Below are 19,458 nucleotides of genomic sequence, written 5' to 3' on the forward strand. Positions count from 1 at the left end.
TATATCAATATATATATTTATTTCTGTAAAATCATCATGAATAGTCTTGTAACATATCATACCTGCACAACTCCCGCTCATTCGTAAGTAAGGAGATATTGACAAACTGGTGACATGCAGTGCCCTCTAGGTCCTTAAATGTCTCAGGTGTACAGATAGATGGCTCTGGAAGACATGTTAGAAATATATAAGTAATCTAAATTCAGGTTATCAATGAGCAGGAGCTTATAAGATAGCCCCACTTTTAAACAGATCCTGAGAAGTATATCACAATGACATAGTTTTGATACAAGATGAACTTTCATCCCTAGATTAAAATTCATTCCATTTTTGGCAGCAATGTGTGAAAATGCATTTGATTTGATTCCTAAAAAGAGTTTCAGACATGCTGAATAAACTAAGGACAGTAGCTCAAAGTAACTCATCTTTGGATTGCAACAAGCAATCCAAATTTCATCTGCACTGCATGTTTCTGGACTCAAATTTGATGCTGACAAGCTAGCATTTTGCTAGTTACAATTCCAGTTTTGAAACAAAATTTGCAAGAAGTTCCAGTAATATTTTGTATTCAGATTTCAGTGTTATTAATGTAAACCACCGTAGCCAACATCAATCATGCCCCAGTAACAACAAAAATCAATAAAATATAAGAACACTTTGGAAGCGCTGATGGGTACTGAACATGGCCTGATTTTTATTAAATTGAAAACTCTACAACTACCGTTTATACTCTTTAATAAGATCAGTCCAAATGCAAACTGCACAGACCCAGAACTACTTTTGCACAATGCACTGGCAGATCTGGTTCTGTACAGCTTGTTAGGAGTAATCAGTAGAACAAACAGCTTAGACCCTGATCTGCAGGTACATTATGCTACAGCAGATCAGGAGTTTTGTTGTTTGCAGTATGACAACTTATTAGCGGGTACATATTGTATCAAAATATTGCTATTGCTGAAAAAAAGTTAATATTGTGTTGACATAAAGCTTCAGACTGGATAGAGGATATGGATAAACTGATGCCAGATACACAAATTTAAATGAATCCTGTATACTTCTCCCTAATGAAAGCAAGGGAATACCATATATAGTCACTTATAAGTCAAATCAAACTGCTAACAACAAAGATCCTGATCTGCCATAGCATAATGCACATGCAGATCAGATTCTGTGTTCTTTGTTCTATTGATTACTCCTAACAAACTGCACAGACCCAGACATGACATCACATAATGTGATGGCAAATCTGGGTCTGTGCAGTTTGCAGTTGGAATTAACTTATAAGCAAGTACATATGGTAATTATTACCACTTGGTGCTTGCTTGTATGACCAATGCAGATGGGTTACATTATAGAATTTCCATTTTAAATTTAAGATAATTTGAAAAATTGAGTACCTATCCCATCCCATTTTTACCTAGGGGTAAAAACTTTTATATAAATATATAAGTATGTACGATAAATTCAGTTAGAACTAATGAAAAAAAGAAAATTCTATTAAAATGATATTTGATCTTTACAAACTGATTTCTAAATAAACTAATCCTTAACAGGAATAACTTTGTAACAAAATGCAATTACACACAAAAAAATGTACAACTCAGACAGAGAATAAATATCTTTTTGCAAACTGAGTAAAAATGGCATATTTGCCATGTACAAGTTTTGTAATTTAATGATCAACAAAATAAACACTACCTTACATCTTGGTCTTTAAATTGCAAATGTTCTGTAAGTTCAATTTTTCATTTTATCCTTGTGAAATTACAGAAAATTTCAAACTTCTAAATTGAAAAAAAAAAACTATAGACATACCTGAAGAAACAGGCTGGACATAGATAAAGTACAGATTGATCTTAGGTATTATCTCCTGTAATGGGTTCACTTGTGTAAACTCCCTGACTGCCTGAATCAGTCCACCACTGACTTCCTCTGGCTGCAACCTTGCAGTTGACTTCATCTTCACTGTCAAATTAACACCTGTCTGCATTGTGGTCATCCATCCTGACCAGCTACTGTACCAAATGGAAATGCATTTACTGAAGTGAGTTTCCATTTTTAAGAGTGTTAAAGGGAGAGAACTACAACTTTTGTACTTTGTATTATTAATGTGCTTTAATAAAATAGCAAATCCATAAAATGCAAAAGGCATTATTGAATTTAGAATAAATTAAAATACAACTGCAACTACAATAAATCTAAACATATAATCCTAGAGTATCCATCTGCAAAATAAATTTCTGTTTTTAATCCATTGTTCCACATTCTGTTTTGCATTTGCACTCAGTTTTTTCAATATGTACCAATGGTTTCATTTTAATTCATTCTGCATTTCCTTTGCATTCAAACTGCATTCGTTTTTCATTGCAGTGATAAATTACTTATTTTAGGGTCTCTAGCACTGATCCTGAAATCCAGTAGATCAAAGGTTTTGACCAGAACATTCAAGAAGTTCTCAGATATCATTATATCAACTTCATATGTTTATTCATTAAAATGCCAACAGTCTAGCAATCAAGACCAAATCATTTTGAAAAATTCATCCAAAAGCTTGAAAATGTCTGGTGGTGCTGTTCATTTCTATGACCTTTGTAGGAAAACCTTATGGTGGATGTGGATTTCGGAAGTGGTACAGTTGTTTTCAACAAAGCTGTTTGCCAAGAGTCTTATCAAACCTGACTGAATGTAGCAAAGGCTCATTAACACAATGCATGACATAATCAATATAATGTGCCAAGCAAGAAATTCCGTTGCATATATAAAAGAGATCTGATGACTCTCTGGCCCTCACTAAGCCAACTTTGTAAAGTGGGAAAGCAGTTGACCAAATGCTGCCTATTAAATAAAAGGAGTGTCTTACAAAGTGTGTGAGTGAAGAGGATGTGCAGAAAGCATATTCTCATGGCATAGCTTGACAAACACAATGGAAACAACAATACATGTTTATCCTCTTTCTCGGACCATGTCCAGAATTGTGGTCAGCACAAATCTTCATTTTCAAGATGTAGTAACACTGCAGAAAATGTAAAGGAAACCCTTAGGAAAATTCAGGATGAAGATGTTTCCCTTGATATCATATAGAAGAAATCATCCCCAATGCTGATTTTGTTCCATGCAGCATTCATCCTTCAGTCCACGATTAAATCATGTGAAGGAATCAAGCATCAAGTATTTCAACATTTGACTTTTCAATATTATCAAATGCCTGAGAAGGACTTTACGGATACATCCTTTCCCTTGGACAGGATCTAGCCTTAATCCGGTCCTGAGCCTAATGTAGAATGCCAAAGCCTGTTGAGCTTAGTGTCACTCTGTGTCAAAAAAGATTGTGACATCGGTCAACAAACTTGGCCATGGCATAAGTTATGTTGAATTGCAGTGCACTGACAATTGCTGGGCAAATATTCTGGTGTCGTCAGAAAGTCCAGGCATGCCACCAAACATCTTATGAGTATAACAGGACCATACATGGAGCAAGTGACAATTTGATGTTGTAAAAGATGGTGCTACGTATAAAACCAAACACAGACTTGATAGGAAGTAAAGGGCATTTAGTCAATGGGAACATGTCCCAAAAGCTTATTAGGGACAGGAAAACAAACAAGTTCAGATTCATCAAAAATGTGTGTGCTAAATATAGGTGGCAAAAACAGTGCTCCACAACATCCACTAGGGAGAGTGAAGATGGAATGGTTTCTTGAATGTACATCTCATAATAAAGATATGAGAGCCATTGATCAAGCTCTCAGTGTGCTCAGAATGATGCCCATCACACTTGACTTCATATGCAGCCACCTAAGCTATGGCCAGTGAGGCATGTTTAATATTATTGAGGGGAGACTCCGCGAATTACCATGGTAACTTGTCTGTTCATCACACAGCAAGACCTTTCAGTGGAATCTGACATGACTGAGGGAATGAGCAGTCAATCAGCAAAGAATGGTAAATATCACCACTTGTTTACTAAAGAAGAAGGATCTCAAAAATATTACCATACTGACCACTTCAAGGCAGAAAGCACACGAGTTTACAAATCCCTGTGCTGCATACAACGATCACTCACACGAATCCTTAAGGAAGCTAGTTCATGGGACAAGCAGAGATGAAGATGTGAAAAGAGTTGTCAAGTCTATGAGTGAGAGGATGGTCAATCCACTTGAGACTGAAGCTGGTTAATCTTCAGCAAACAAGCAACTTTTATTCAACATCTCTATATCCATAGTAGTTGACACCAACAGATGTTGCAAACAATCTTTGCAAAATTCATGAACAGGGACAGGGGAGGTTTCCAAATTTCATTACAGAGAATCTAAACAAGAAAGTTTCTTTAGAACATACACAATAAAACCCCAAACAGAAACAGTGAGTACTGAAAGACAAATATTCAGTGACAGTGATAGTACAAGCAAGAGGTGTTGATATATGTGATCCCCTTAAGCATAAGCTTTCAACTGTTCCTTTTTCACTGTTCAATTTGGATGGATCTTTCTACAAATCAATCAAACTTCAGCAATGTCTTGATTAGAACAAGACCATAGTTGGCATGAAATGCCAAGAATAACTGATCCAAGTCTCCTAGCAGTCGACTTCATAATGATCATCTGCATGGTTTATTCAAAGTAATCGTTGTACATTTGGAGATCTTTCTGAAAATCTACAAGGAATGATTTTTTCTCAAAATATTCAGCACTAACAGTGCTATCAGCACAAATCCACTTCACACATGTAATGAGAGTATCTTGTCAAAGTTTCATATGGTTCCATGCTAAATAGTAGTTTTTGAATCTCCCACCAGCTGACGGCAATGGATGGAAAGATGATTATTGCTGGAGAGCTTATCCCAGTGCTGATGAATAAATCCCCAGTTCCTGCAGCAGTCTGTGCTTTTGCACAGTGTCATTGCAAAGCAATGCATATGTAAAAAGGAGAATAGTGTGCTCTGATGTTTGCTCTTATAATGAAGAATACACCAACAGACTTGTTGAATGAAGAATACACCAACAGGCTTGTTGAATGAAGAATGCACCAACAGACTTATTGAATGAAGAATGCACCAACAGACTTGTTGAATGAAGAATGCACCAACAAATAATTTCTCAGTCTTTTGCTTGAAGTAAATCCAGACTGATCATGTTATGACACCATGATGTATGTATCAGAACTGCATCTAGTAGTAATGCCACACTGATCATGTTATGTCACCATGACATATGCATCAGACCTGGATGTACACCTCTCCCTTGATAACTCGCGCACAACGGGGTCTACAAATAAAGACCGGATTGTAAGTGAGGCGCAAGTTACCAAGGGACCTCCACAACACACACTAGGGAGAGTGAAGAAAAAAATTGAACAAAATCGCTTTGACATTGAGTAAACTGGGGACAGGGGTGGCGTTAGGGAACTGGGCTGTTTAATGACTGAATCCTCATTTTACAATCATGTAAATAATAATTTTTAATAATGCGCTTTTTCTAATGAAGTTATTTATTATCCTGTTTAAATAACATTTTCTTTTCTCAAAATATCCAACAAATGAAAGATCATTCTAACTGGTTTGAACAACCATCACGTGTATGAGAAAAAACTGTATTATGTCACTGCTTTTTGTTTTCTTGATGAGTCTGGTTCACATACTGGAATTTAATGGTATCTTGCCAAATTGGTAGTCCACAATTTGGGAACTAGACTAACTGTTGATACACCACCAAATAAGATTCCTTTTTTTCTTCAAAACCACGCGACATATATTTCGTGACATGTCTACATCAAAACTATTTTTTATTGTTCAGTTAGTACACTGTTAATGTCATGATTTCATTGGAAGTAATAATGAAATTTCTTATCATCCCTGAGGATATCTCTAAATGCCAGTTCAAGAATTCTCTGAAACTCGCTTGCCCACTATGGTCTATGTCTGTGAAATCAAGCTCTTTATTTTACGAAGTATTCATTTCACTTAGTTACCTTGTTATCTTTGATCACAGTTATGAAAGAGTCGGTTAACTTAAGGTAGTTTCTGTTACATACACAATAACGTTTATTACAGTGTTCAATTGATCAAATGAAGTGAGTTCACCTGTCATATGACCAAGGCCACTAAATTTTAAGTTAGTCCGATTTTTGTGCCTTTTAACTTTTCTTTTCTTTTATTTCACCTCCTTTTTTATTCAAAAGACATAATTAACATGATAATATAAAAGAGGCCAGCTTTTAATTCAGTGCAACAATACAACAAATACTTCCGCAAGTCAGTTATCAAAACAAGGTTGGCACTTAATTAGGTTCTCAGAGAAATGCTCGCGGACATAGCTGTTATGGTAGATTGACACATTTTATGTTTAATTACAAGAGGACACATTGCACTTATGATGATTACACTTAAAATGAACTAAAAGATGGAACTAGAACACAAATTTCAATTGATAAAACAAACTATTTAATTTGTATTTATTTATTAAAGTACTGCCTCCACTTGGCTTAAGTGACATTTTCATTGATCAAAATTTCCTTACATATCGTTAATTGTGGTGTACTAGGAATGTCGTTTGGAAAGAAAATGTAAAAAATTGCATGAGTTATTTTTAAATTTGATGTTTCATAGTGTTGATTAAAATTTACAGGTCCTATCTACCGTTTTCAAACATAAAATGAGTGATAGATCAAAGTTTCTGTTTTCCAGTTTTGATCTTGATTTTCTTCAAGTTCAACAAATAGGGATACATTTTTGGGGTATTTTCAGGTTTAAAAAATGGGATCCACGCCTGACACCGCATTACAAGCGGGTTCGCAAGTTATCAGGGCACGAGTTATCAAGGGAGTGGTGTAACTGTAATCCACACTGATCATGTTATGACACAATGATGTATGTATTAGAACTGCATGTAATAGTAAATCCAGACTATCATGTTATAACACAATGATGTATGCATTAGAACGGCATGTAATAGTAAATCCAGACTATCATGTTATCACACTATGACATATGCAATCAGAACTGCATGTAATGATAAAGCCACACTGATGATGTTATGACACAATGATATATGCATCAGAACTGCATGTAATGATAAAGCCACACTGATCATGTTATGACACAATGATGTATGCATTAGAACTGCATATAATGATAGAGACATTACAACTGAATGCCAAAAACTATATGTCCATCATTGTAAAACTTAGTAAAGTGCATTGGGTAAAATAATTATAATAACTAGATAATCAATGCTAATCAATGCAAGTGTCTCACTGCTAAAGTGGAAAAAACCTTGATTATAGTTGCTGATCTGTAAGTCACATGACTGATGGTGCTGATTTTCACATGCTTGCTCATTCATATGAGGAAGTTATAGGGTGGGGTGAGGTTGGGAGTATTTTAAAATTTGCATATATAAAACACTGTTCCATCCCAAAAAAATATGGAAACAAACTGGCAATGCTGTTTAGAAAGTTAGTGGTAAAATAAATGGGGCATTTGTACCAGGCATGCAGTCTATACATGACAATATTACTTCTCTATCATCGATCCAGTTAATAATCCATAATGAACCTTTGATTAATCAGGGGTGCTGCAATAGGAAACATATACTGAATATCGATACCATATCACTAAGTGGGAGAAAATACATACCCAATTTGTGTGACCTTTACTTCAGCGACATAGTTTGACAAGAAGCTTTCATTAACAAGCTGGTTGATCTGTTGAGAGAAAAAATTTGCTTCAGAGTAAAGTTTACCCAAAGATAAATAAATAGTTTCTTTCTTTTATTACATATATCATAAAACATTCAATATAATAGAAGAAACTCATTCATTATGAGAGAATATATTTATTTCAACTGGGGTTCTAATAGTAAGTTGCCATGAGGTATAGTCTCGTATTTACGCTGAGCTGTATTTTCTGTATCATCTCCATGTGCTTATCAATAGATGGGTCATTATGGAACACAACATCGTAAATCATTTCTAAAGTAACATTACCTCATTTGATATTATTTAAAAACAGAACTCACCAAATTAATTGCTCTTTGGCTGAAGGAAATGGATATAATGGACTGGGATTGTTTTCCTTGACTTCAAGAAAGCTTTTGATCTTGTTGATCATGAAATTCTGCTATAAAAGTTGAACTGTTATAGGTTCTACAATCCTTCTTTAAAAAGGTTTCAACAAGTAAGCATTGGCTATATTAGCTCTCAAACTTGCACTATTCAATCAGGGGTCCCTCAAGGCTCAGTCTTAGGCCCTCTCCTCTTCCTTATTTATATCAATGATCTACCATTAAAAAATGAATCCACAGATACAGATTTGTTTGCAGATGATGCAACCTTGTATACATCTAGTTCTGATACTGAAGTTATCCAAATGAGATTAAATTCAGACCGTATTAGAGTCCAAAACTGGGCACAACAGGAATTAATTAAGGTAAAACAAAATGTATGATTTTGGGGATATCAAAAAAGCTACACAAGTCAGCGAAGCCAGAACTATCTCTTGCAATAAATAATCATCCATTAGAAAATGTCAAACATGAAAAGCTTGTAGGTGTGTCCTTAGATAATAATTTATTATGGAATGACCATATTGATAAGCTCTGTAAAACACTGTTATCCAAAATTACCGTACTCATCAGAATCAAGAAATATTTAACAACAGAAACTCGCAATCTATACTACAAGTCATACATTCTTCCAACAATGGATTATTGTTTGAATGTATGGGGGAAACTGTGGTAAATCTGAGCTTGACAGGGTTTATAAACTTCAGAAACGAGCAACAGATTTAATTTTACTGATCATCCCTCAAAAGCATTGTATACAGAACTCAAATGGTTCACAATTTATGACAGGAGAGATTTTCACAAGGCAGTTCTTAAATATAAATGCCTAAATGGAATAGCACCAGAGCATTTTCAGGGCTTATTCAGGCATTTTTCAACACAATACCAGTTGAGATTAATGTACACATAGAAACCTTCTAGCACCAAAACCAAGAACAGAGCAATTTAAAAAGAGCTTCCAATACTCTGGTACAGTTCTGTGGAACAAGCTTCCACTACATGTAAAATTTGCTGAAAATATTAGAATATTTAAGAAGAGATATCATGAGCATGCATGTGTTTCTAATAGATAATGGAATTTAATATTTTAATACTAAACATTTGAAATTATTGCTATCTTCACATAATGTGTATTGTTATACTCTCCCTAATAGGGTCTTAAGGGAGAACAGTCCTTGACTAATGAGTCACCCTCTATAAATAAAACATTATTATTATTATTATTATTATTATTATTATTGATTTTGTTACCTACACTCCACTGTAATGTAGATCTTCTAAGTGTAAAAAAAATATTTTTGTTAAGTTTCTTTTTCAAAAAATTAACGATATACACAAGATACAAATAGAAAGCAATTAAGGACTGACCATGTATTTTTCACATTCACTGAACTATGAACTGCAAAATAATGTTGAACATTGTATTCACAAAAAGAATCATATGTAAGTATGCTCAGTGTTTTTTGTTTCATATTTCAGTGAACATAAAAAAGAAACTGGTTAAATCTTATCAATAAATTTTACATACTAACAAAGACAAAATAATTTAAATTCATTCAAAAAGAGTGACAGATGGTTCTAACCATATATGACTTTAATGATCTGTTCTTTGAGAAAATCTTTGAATTGCTCTTAGAATAGTACTGGATGTGTATTATTAAGGGAGACAACTTTTGCAATCTCCACTAAAGGAGTAATCCTCCCTCTCTTGATGTTAGGGTTAGAGCAAGTGCATTGCTTACACTTTGTTGTATTTTCTGTATCATCCCCATGTACTCAGGACTGGATACATTATTCAAGGAATCTGTCCACTCTTGATCCAGCTTCAGCTCGATAATGAACATGGAACCTATAAAACAATGCCACAAATAGAAAGCATTTTTTGGAATGTCTGAAGTCTTCTTAGTGGTATGCAAAGGTTAACATACGACAAAAATGATACTGTCCTTGTTTCTCTGTAGGACTCAAGTTTGAAATCATACAAGATATATTGACAGCTAGCACAAATCCATTCAAAACAAAAGAAATTGCTCCTAAATCAAGCATACACTTGTAAAATTAGAAGCATCTGAATACTGCAAGGGGAGGTAACTCAGCATGTGTGAGTGATGTGTGTGTATGTGTGATTTCGATTTTTAATGTAGCTTTAACAATTTTTCAGTCATATCACTATGATGTCTGCAGTGTGACAGTTTATAGTGATGTCTAGCATTGGGGCATCATTCCACAGACATGTAACATCATTTCCCACCCAGTCACATTATCCTGACACCAGGCTGACCAGTCCTAGCACTAACCTCTTAATGCCAAGCGCCAAGCAAGGCAGTTGTTAGTACCATTGTTATCAGTCTTTGGTATGACTCACCCGGGGTTCAAACCTGTGACCTCCCACATCTGAGGCAGATGCTCAAACTACAAGGCCATCGAAACGGTCAAGATAAATCAGCCAAGAATTACTGTCTCTTAATTTTGCTTTGAACATGCTACATATGAAGAAAAAAATCTGAGATAATTCATGGTCCATACTAGAGGATTTTTCTGGCAAAATAGTAGTCCCAGTGCCTGTCATTTTGCTCAGATATGCAGAGAAATCAAAAGCAGATTTTACCTTTTATTGAGTTGACACCCACCCCCATGTGTACTGTTGGATGCTTTCATAACCTGATGACAATATCAATGCTTGCCCCTTTTCTTCTGCTCAATAAACAATGTAAAACTGTTTCATGATAATATTTGCAATGATTTATGTCTGCATTAAATTTAATTTAAATTTATGAGCTTCCCACTGAAAACTAAAACCTGATGCTTTGTGAAAAATTCCATCTGCAGCCTAATCAAGAACATGTTTTTACTCTGTGGAAGTTTACAGGCTGAGTTCTAGTAAATACAAACAAGTTAACATCATGTTTCAAACAGTAAACACAATATGAGAGAACTTGTTCCTGAATGCCCACCATCTATTTTTGACAGTAATCCCTTTTCTTTTTTTTTTGGGTTAACATTGCTTGCAAAAAATAAAAGTTGAATTACGGTTCTGATGAATGAAAATGTTAATATTTTCAGGTTCTTATAAATGGAGAACTTAAGGATTAAATTTGGTTCTAAAGACAAAAACAAATAAGTTTCTATGAGAAATAAATCTGGTTACGTTCCTCTTTTGAGTAACTTTAGTTTAAGCCCAACATTTAATTAATTATGTACAGTTAAATATGAAAATGATTTGTCTGAAAGGTAAAACTCAAAGAATTTTAAATTTTATTTAATCCAAATTCTTATAATTGATGTTGCTAAAACTAATTAAATTATTATGCAAATGTATATTACCCATTTTGCATGGAAATTATTTGAATGTTCTTTTTAACTTGTGATTTAAATCCTTTACAAAGTATTTCCATCAGAACTCATAAATAATGAAATGAGGAAAGTTACCTCCTTTGAAATTTATTAAATATCTAGAAAGGTCCTCAATATATTTGAGGAAATTTTCACTCTATTTAACCCTTTACCTCATAGAGCATAGTGACAAAGTGCAGCTCGCTATACATAGAACACAGGTTACCTAGTCGACCGCATACGCATAGCTTGCCTGTGAACTATTAAGCAATGTAGTGTATGTTACCTTTAACAGCAATTTTAACCATTTTACATTTTTGGTACACATCTATTACATGTGGAACAATTTAAGAGTAAAGTCCGATTGTTATAGCTGTGTAATTATTTATCATGGAAGAATTTGTTATGTGCTTTAAAATCTGGAGAGAATTCGTTCACCGTCATGTCAGTGAGGCCGTGTGACCAACCGTAGAGCTGCCATTTCTCATACTCGAAATTTACAAGTTTTTCATCTGTGTCTACATCACTAAGTCACCTAAATTTGATAATTTATAAAAACTAATTGCAGCCTATATCAATATCAGAGCCTTTACCTAGGTTATTGAATCTTTCATAGTTGTGATTCTAATCATGAAAACTTCGTAAGTACTGAATGAAATCCGCGACTGCCATTTTGGAGAGTGGAGATTACGACCCAGTTACTTTAAATAGCAGATATCGACCAGTACATAAACAGTGACCACGTGATCTGACGTAATTGTCATTCACAGAAATGAATGTAGTATCTAATAAGGGGTTTTCCCCGAAGGTGGCGCTACGAAAACCGGCTTAAAATGGCCGTTGTTTACAGCAGGCGTAAAAAGGCGCTTCTATGGGACTTTTGTAGAAGCGTCAAAAGTCGCTTCGATGCGACTTTTGTAGAGGCGTCCAAAGACGGTTGTATGAGGTAAAGGGTTAAAGTATAGTTATTATTCTCTTTCTTTTCATGATTTTAAACTTCAGTGTCAGTTTGAGTGTCACTCAACAGTAGTTGTTAGGTAAAACAATCCTTGGATGATATTTGAAAAAACCAAGAGGTATATTATAGGTCTCATAATAAAAGACAGCATATGGCAATGCTGAAAAAGGGCTTGGTTCTGATGTCCAGCTCTATTCAGGCCAATTCACATTTTCTATTTCCCTCTTCATTTTCTAGAACAGACCCCATTTCCATTGAACATCTATATAATGTAAAAACCCATCACTATTGTCATATTCACAACATGGTTTTGCAGCCAGGTCATAGCACAAATAAAAATAATTATTTGAAACTGTTCAACAATGGGGAATGATGGACTCAACAGAGAACAGGATTTAATTACTTATGAAAATTTACATAATTGTTTTGAAATTTAAGATATTGGAAATAAAATGTTAATTACTTTTCTTAAATGACTCTCTCTGGCAAACCGTAGAAATAATGTACAACCTAATTTGGTATAAACTGTTGATTCATATTACATCATGTTTTACAATGTAAAATATTACTTCATGCTGATTAACTTTATTTACATTTCTTGTGTTTAAAAAATCAGCATTTTTTTGGTAAAAATCTAATTGTACTCTTTCAATTGCATGATAGCTCACAATGGCTCCCTTCTCTGTTCTGACTTTATGATGCTGTAAGCTTTGATTCAACAACAGGCCTTGAAGAATTTGAGAATGAGGATGAAGATCAGACAAATCTAATTAAAGATGATTTTTTGGTACCAGAGTTATTGCAATGCATACAAATATGATGATCTCATTGACTTTAAAAAGAGAAGTTGACAAATGTGGACAGGGGATACCATAAATGTTTTAGTGGGATGTTTCAAATTTGATAACGACACCAAAATGGATATAATTTATAATACATGTAAAGCAATAAAATAAAAGAAACAAGAAAACCCCAAAAGAATTCTAGAAAGGCAGCTGCCTTAGTAGGTTTAATAAATAAGTAATTAATCAAAAAGTTAATGCTATTTTTTCAACTAGTGTTTAACTAAAATTATTCATTAAGATGATAATTTACAATTAAATCGAAAATACTGTGAAATAATATTAATAACTTTTAGTGAAGATGGGAAAAAACATTAACTAAAAATGTGTACATATTAATAAGTTTTAGTGAAGATGTGTGTGTGATTTGGATATTTAATGTAGCTTTAACAGTTTTTCTGTCATATCACTACGATGTCTGCAGTATGGCAGTTTACAGTTATGTCGAGCACTGGGGCATCATGCTGCAGACATGTAGCATGATTGATGTCCCACCCTGTCACATTATCCTGACAGCAAGCCGACCAGTCCTAACACTAACCTCTTAATGCTGAGCACCAAGCGAGGCAGCTGTTAGTACCATTTTTGTAAGTCTTTGGTATGACTTGGCCAGGGATCGAACCCATGACCTCCCACATCCGAGGCGGGTGCTCTAATCACTAGGCTACCGAAGAAGATGAAGATGGGAGATAACTTTAACTAAACATGTGTACATATTAATAAGTTTTCATGAAAATGGGAGATAACTGAACAAAAAATGAATACATATTAATAAAGTTTAGTGAAAATGGGAGATATGTTAATTAAAAATGTGTACATATGAATACATTTTAGTGAAGATGGGAGATAACTAACTAAAAATGTGTTCATGCAATGCAGATGTCCCCAATATAATACAATTAAAGAGAAAAGTACTAAGTTACATAGGGGACAAAGCTCATTAATATTTTATTACAAAATGGGGAAAATGAAAATATTTTACTAAATCTTTCTTGTTTAAACTAAAAGACAAATCTTGGATTAAATTGATGCAGTATTTAAAAGATAATTAAGCAGAAATTAAATTTGTTTTGGACATAACGTAATGTGACAGACCCAAATCAATAACACTTTTTATGTCTGCTGTTTAAGTGTTGCAAGATTATACAAAAATCTTACTATAATTAGAACAATGAATGGGGTTAAGCCCTCCAGGTAAGCTGTTCAGAAGGAGACCATAGTTATCCCTCTCAACCCTCTCAAACAGGATCTCCATATCTCCATGACTACAGCTGTATCCCGATCCAAAGGCCGTCGAGTTTGCTATCTGAAGACCACATTGTACAAGGCTCTGGTATGTACTGTGGGATAAAATAGTAACATATATTTATTTATTAGTGAATAATTAACGTTCTTTTAAATCTAACACAACTAAGATATTTGTATGCAGTCCTATACTTTTTAGATTGAGAAAAAGTTTTTTTTCGCATATAATAAACCCTTGATCAGCTGATAACCTCATTTTAATATACAAGTGCAAAAAAATTAACCTGGAAGCAACTTGAGTTTCAACACCATACTATTGAAGCAAATGATTAAATCAAGACTTGCTATGGTTTTAGCCATTTTTAAGACCCCATAAAAGCAACCATTTGCAAACAAGTGAATACATTAACTGTTCTGAATTTAGAAAATATATGTTCATTAACTTCTTAGTTTAGACATAATCTGATACTAATAACAAAATGTTTATGTACTCACTAACAAAACTCCCCCCATGATGTTGAAACAGCCATGCCTGAAGACTCTTGTGTACTTCCTGCAGTCCTTGGATCTGCAGTTGTGGGGTTAAAGAGGTTGGGTATGGATCCAGACCGGGTCCTTACTGGACAGAACATCACTGACAGTGCCACCAGGTTGTCTTGGTTACACAGGCTTCCCAATTGATCTACAGTTTCCAAAGCTGAAAACAGACAAAATTTGAGACTCCATGTCTAACTCAGAATAATTGTCACTGTCTATAATATTTACCATGTCTGTTTTTTCATGTATAAGATAAGATAAGGCAAGAATTCTTTTTTTGTCAGACTACATAGTCCATGCATCCAAATTAAAATATAAAGTAAAAACATTGTAAACATAAGAGAATATATATATCATATGTACAAGTATACAGATACATCGACACAATTAACTGCACCCTGCATTGTTAAGAATGAAATTAAGTGGCAAATTTAAAAATTTGCTTCATCTGCTAATAATTTGAGAATTTAAATGAATGCCATAGTTCCATAGAGATTTAAATATACAGTTCTTACTACTAGATATTCTTGTGATCATTGAGAATAAATACTTTCTCATTACTTCATCAAAACTGAATACATTATAATTTACAAGCATGTTGGAGGCACAGTGTTCCATCTAGGAAGACCTAACAGAAAACAACAACCAGCAGACTAAGATCTTCCATTGTATAATGTGTTCTAGATTAGAGTCTTTTCATCATTTGTTCAAGTTATCAATTTAACAGTGTAAACCAGGACCTTCTATTGTATAAAGTACTGTAAATTGGTGTCTGATTACCAATGTTCTACTAAGATATTCTATTGTATAAAGTGCTGTAAATTGGTGTCTAATTACCATGTTCTACTAAGATATTCTATTGTATAAAGTACTGTAAATTGGTGTCTGATTACCAATGTTCTACTAAGATATTATATTGTATAAAGAACCACATACAGTATTGTGATATAAATTCACTATTTGTTCTAGTTACGAATTTAACAGTGTAGACCAGGATCTTACATTTTTTAAAGCGATGTAGATTGGGGTCTAATACTACAGTTGTTCTACCAAGATCTCTGATGTATAAAGTGCTGTAGATTGGTGTCTAATTACCAATGTTCTACAAAGATATTCTATTGTATAAAGAGCTTCATATTGGGATATAAATTCACTATTTGTTCTAGTTATGAACTTAACAGTGTAGATCAGGATCTTACACTTTTTAAAGCGATGTAGATTGGGGTCTAAGACTACAGTTGTTTAACCAAGATCTCTGATGTATAAAGTGATGTAGATTGGGGTCTAATACTACAGTTGTTCTACCAAGATCTCTGATGTATAAAGTGCTGTAGATTGAGGAATTATTGACCATTTGTCCTAGTTATGAATTTAACAGTGCAGTGTAGAACAGGCTCTTCCATTGTATAATTTAGTGCTTTAGACTGGGGTCTATCCACCATGGGTTTTAGCACAATCTGCCATTATACAAAATGCTTTAGACTGGGGTCTATCCACCATGTATTTTAACACAATCTGGCTTATACAAAATGCTTTAGACTGGGGTCTATCCATCATAGGTTTTAGTACAATCTGCCTTATATAAAATGCTTTAGACTGGGGTCTATCCATCATGGGTCTTAGCACTGAATCTTCCATTGCACAAAGTGCTTTAGATTGGGGCCTAATTTACCATCTGTTCTAGCACAATCTTAAATTATACAAAGTGCTTTAGATTGGGGTCTATCCACCATCTGTTCTAGCACACAATCTTCCATTTTACAATGTTCTTTGGATTGGGGTGTATCCATTATTTGCTTGACTAAGATCTTCCATTGTATAAATTGCTGTAGATTGTCATCTGACTTACCATTTGTTTCAACAGGAGCTTGCATTGTAAACAGTTTGGCATGTATGGCTTAGTTCACCATATTTTAATGACTATTTTGTAAATGTGACCATTAAGCTTAAAGAAACAAACTTTTAATGAGTCATTATACCTTTTGTGGATTATGGTGCTAAAAGTTTATCAAATGCTGAAAGATTTTAAATTCCTGAAATAAGTTCAACTTTTAAAAAAATATTTGCAAAACACTGATGTCACTGATTCAACAGGACTTGTTATTATAAGCCCAAACTATTTGAAAACAAAAGCACCTGCTATTGCAGAGACGATCACATTCATATGTAATCACAGTCTAAAGACAGGTAAATTTCCTCAATTATAGTAAAGTGCAAAGGTAGCTCATTCCACAAAGTAGGAGCAAAAGACAACTTGAACCATTTTTACACAATTTCTAGCAATGATTACAGGACTATCTTTACTGCCCACTACAGACTCCGAAACTCAAAAAGGGTGAGAAGAATCATCACTTTACACAAAAATTAACCAAACCAAATTGAAAATTGCCAAGAAATGGAAAACAACATGGAAAATCGAGGTATTGAAAACAAAATTCGTGCAACACGAGGCAATATGGCGACGAGGAAAGAAGTCAATTACCTTGAGAAATTCTTCGAGCTGGAACGAGTAATGATACATGACAAAAGCTACCTGAAATGTAAATACAGGGAAGGAACGCAAGAAATAGACATGAGGCATATACAAAGGGAAAACATACCTTGTCTAACCACAGTAATGATAGCCATGAAAATAGCTCACCCGGAATGTATGGATAGAGTATACTCCATAAACCCTAATGGATACAAAGGCTATATAATAAGACCGAAAGGGAAGAAACCAATATTACCATATGGAGAAATGCAGATTGGGAAAGGAAAAGTGACAATAAAGGAACCAGAACCTTTGCTAAGGGAGATTAAAAAACGAACAGGAGAATTACATGTTACAGACATCCCGCTGGAAATACCAATAGAAGCAATAGTCAAGCGTTTTGAGGAAAAATACAATATCCCGGTTAGCTCAGCAAGGAACAGAACGATCGAAACAACATCAATTTTAGACGGAACACGGATATTAGAGATAGAACTCAGTAACATGAAGAAAGTAAAGAGAGCCTTTTACATATTCGGATTCCTAGCAAAGACATGGTACAAAGGATGCATTTTTGACAGAACATGCAATAGATGTGGGAATACAGGTCACACACCATTTAAATGTACCCAGAACTCGGGAAATATAAGACCAATAATGACATCTACGAAAACAAGCAGCGGACAAATAGGAAATATGCAGCCACAACAACAACAACAACAAAGAACACAAGATGTGCAGCAGCAACAACAACAGCAGCAGGAAATACCGAAACAAGCAGGAAAAAAGATAGAACAAATACAACAACAAAGAGATGAGCAGAAGCAGCAACAACAACAAGAGCGTTTACAAGAACAGGAAATACAGAAACAAGCAGGAGAAAAGCAAAGGATAGAACAAATACAACAACAACAACAACAAGAGAGAGAAACGATACTACAGAAAGAAATCCAACCGCAGCAACCCAAACAGACAAGAAATGAACAACAAGGGCAACAACAACAGCAACAACAACAAACAAAGCAACAACAGGAAGAACAACAAAAGAAAATAAAATCACAACAGCAACCAGGGTCAACAACAACGACAACAACACCAACAGATCAGCCTTCAGAAAAAGAATCACGGGGATGTAAACAACAACAACATCAAATACAAATGCAAATACAAGAAAGTCAACTACAGCAACCCAAACAGACAGGAGGGCAACAACAACAGCAACAACAACAAACAAAGCAACAACAGGTGAGGGAAAATAGACAAGAAGAACAACAAAAGAAAATAAAATCACAACAGCAACCAGAAAACTTAGAATTACAAGGGTCAACAACAACGACAACAATACCAACAGATCAGCCTCCAGAAAACGGATCACAGGGATGTAAACAACAACAACAACAACAACATCAAATACAAATGCAAATACAAGAAAGTCAACAAGAAAATACCAAGCTAATCCAACAAGATATTGAACATGAGCAACAACTAGAAAGCAAACTACATCCAAAACAAACAAAACGAAGTCTACAAGGAAAAGAAGGGATACCAATACAGCCATCAGTACAAGAAAATGACTCAGAAGTTACAGCTTTCAAATTACAACAGATCCAGAAAACACAAACACCTAGATTATTAGAAACACCCCAAACAAACAGGATACCGCAGCAAAATTCAAATGAAGATCCAGAATTGCTACAACCAATGGAAACAAGCCTAGATTTAAGGAAAGCACTTCGAAATAAGACAAAAACGAAAAGAAAAGAAAGGAGAAAAAGTCAAAAAGAGACAGAAGAAAAACCTATGTTCAGCTACGATGAATACATTGAAAGAAAGTATGGAATTTAAATAATTTAAAAAAAAAAAAAAAAAAAAAAAAAAAAAAAAAAAAAAAAAAAAAAAAAAAAAAAAAAAAAAAAAAAAATTTTTAAATTAAAAATTACACTTTACAAAAAGCAATAACACAATAGCTAAACATACAGAATAGCAATCATAACATGTAGGGCAGGAGGG

General features: G+C 34.3%; 1 protein-coding gene across 1 annotated transcript in view; it reads right to left on the minus strand.

Annotated features, from left to right (window-relative positions):
* LOC149770119 (uncharacterized) overlaps positions 1–19,458 on the minus strand; it is a gene marked incomplete at its 3' end in the record, with an annotated part of 180,151 nt that overhangs the window by 62,457 nt on the left and 98,236 nt on the right. Inside the window, exons 39-44 of the mRNA XM_089949358.1 lie at positions 14,934–15,135; positions 14,352–14,533; positions 9,803–9,909; positions 7,634–7,701; positions 1,816–2,015; positions 63–165 (exon numbers count right to left, since the gene is read on the minus strand). Of these exons, the coding sequence (XP_089805484.1) occupies positions 63–165; positions 1,816–2,015; positions 7,634–7,701; positions 9,803–9,909; positions 14,352–14,533; positions 14,934–15,135 (862 nt within the window). The remainder of the gene's footprint in view (positions 1–62; positions 166–1,815; positions 2,016–7,633; positions 7,702–9,802; positions 9,910–14,351; positions 14,534–14,933; positions 15,136–19,458) is intronic.

This window comes from Sinohyriopsis cumingii, unplaced genomic scaffold (genome assembly GCF_028554795.1).
Source record: "Sinohyriopsis cumingii isolate HCF-2022 unplaced genomic scaffold, ASM2855479v2 utg002682l, whole genome shotgun sequence".
Classification (NCBI taxonomy): domain Eukaryota; kingdom Metazoa; phylum Mollusca; class Bivalvia; order Unionida; family Unionidae; genus Sinohyriopsis; species Sinohyriopsis cumingii.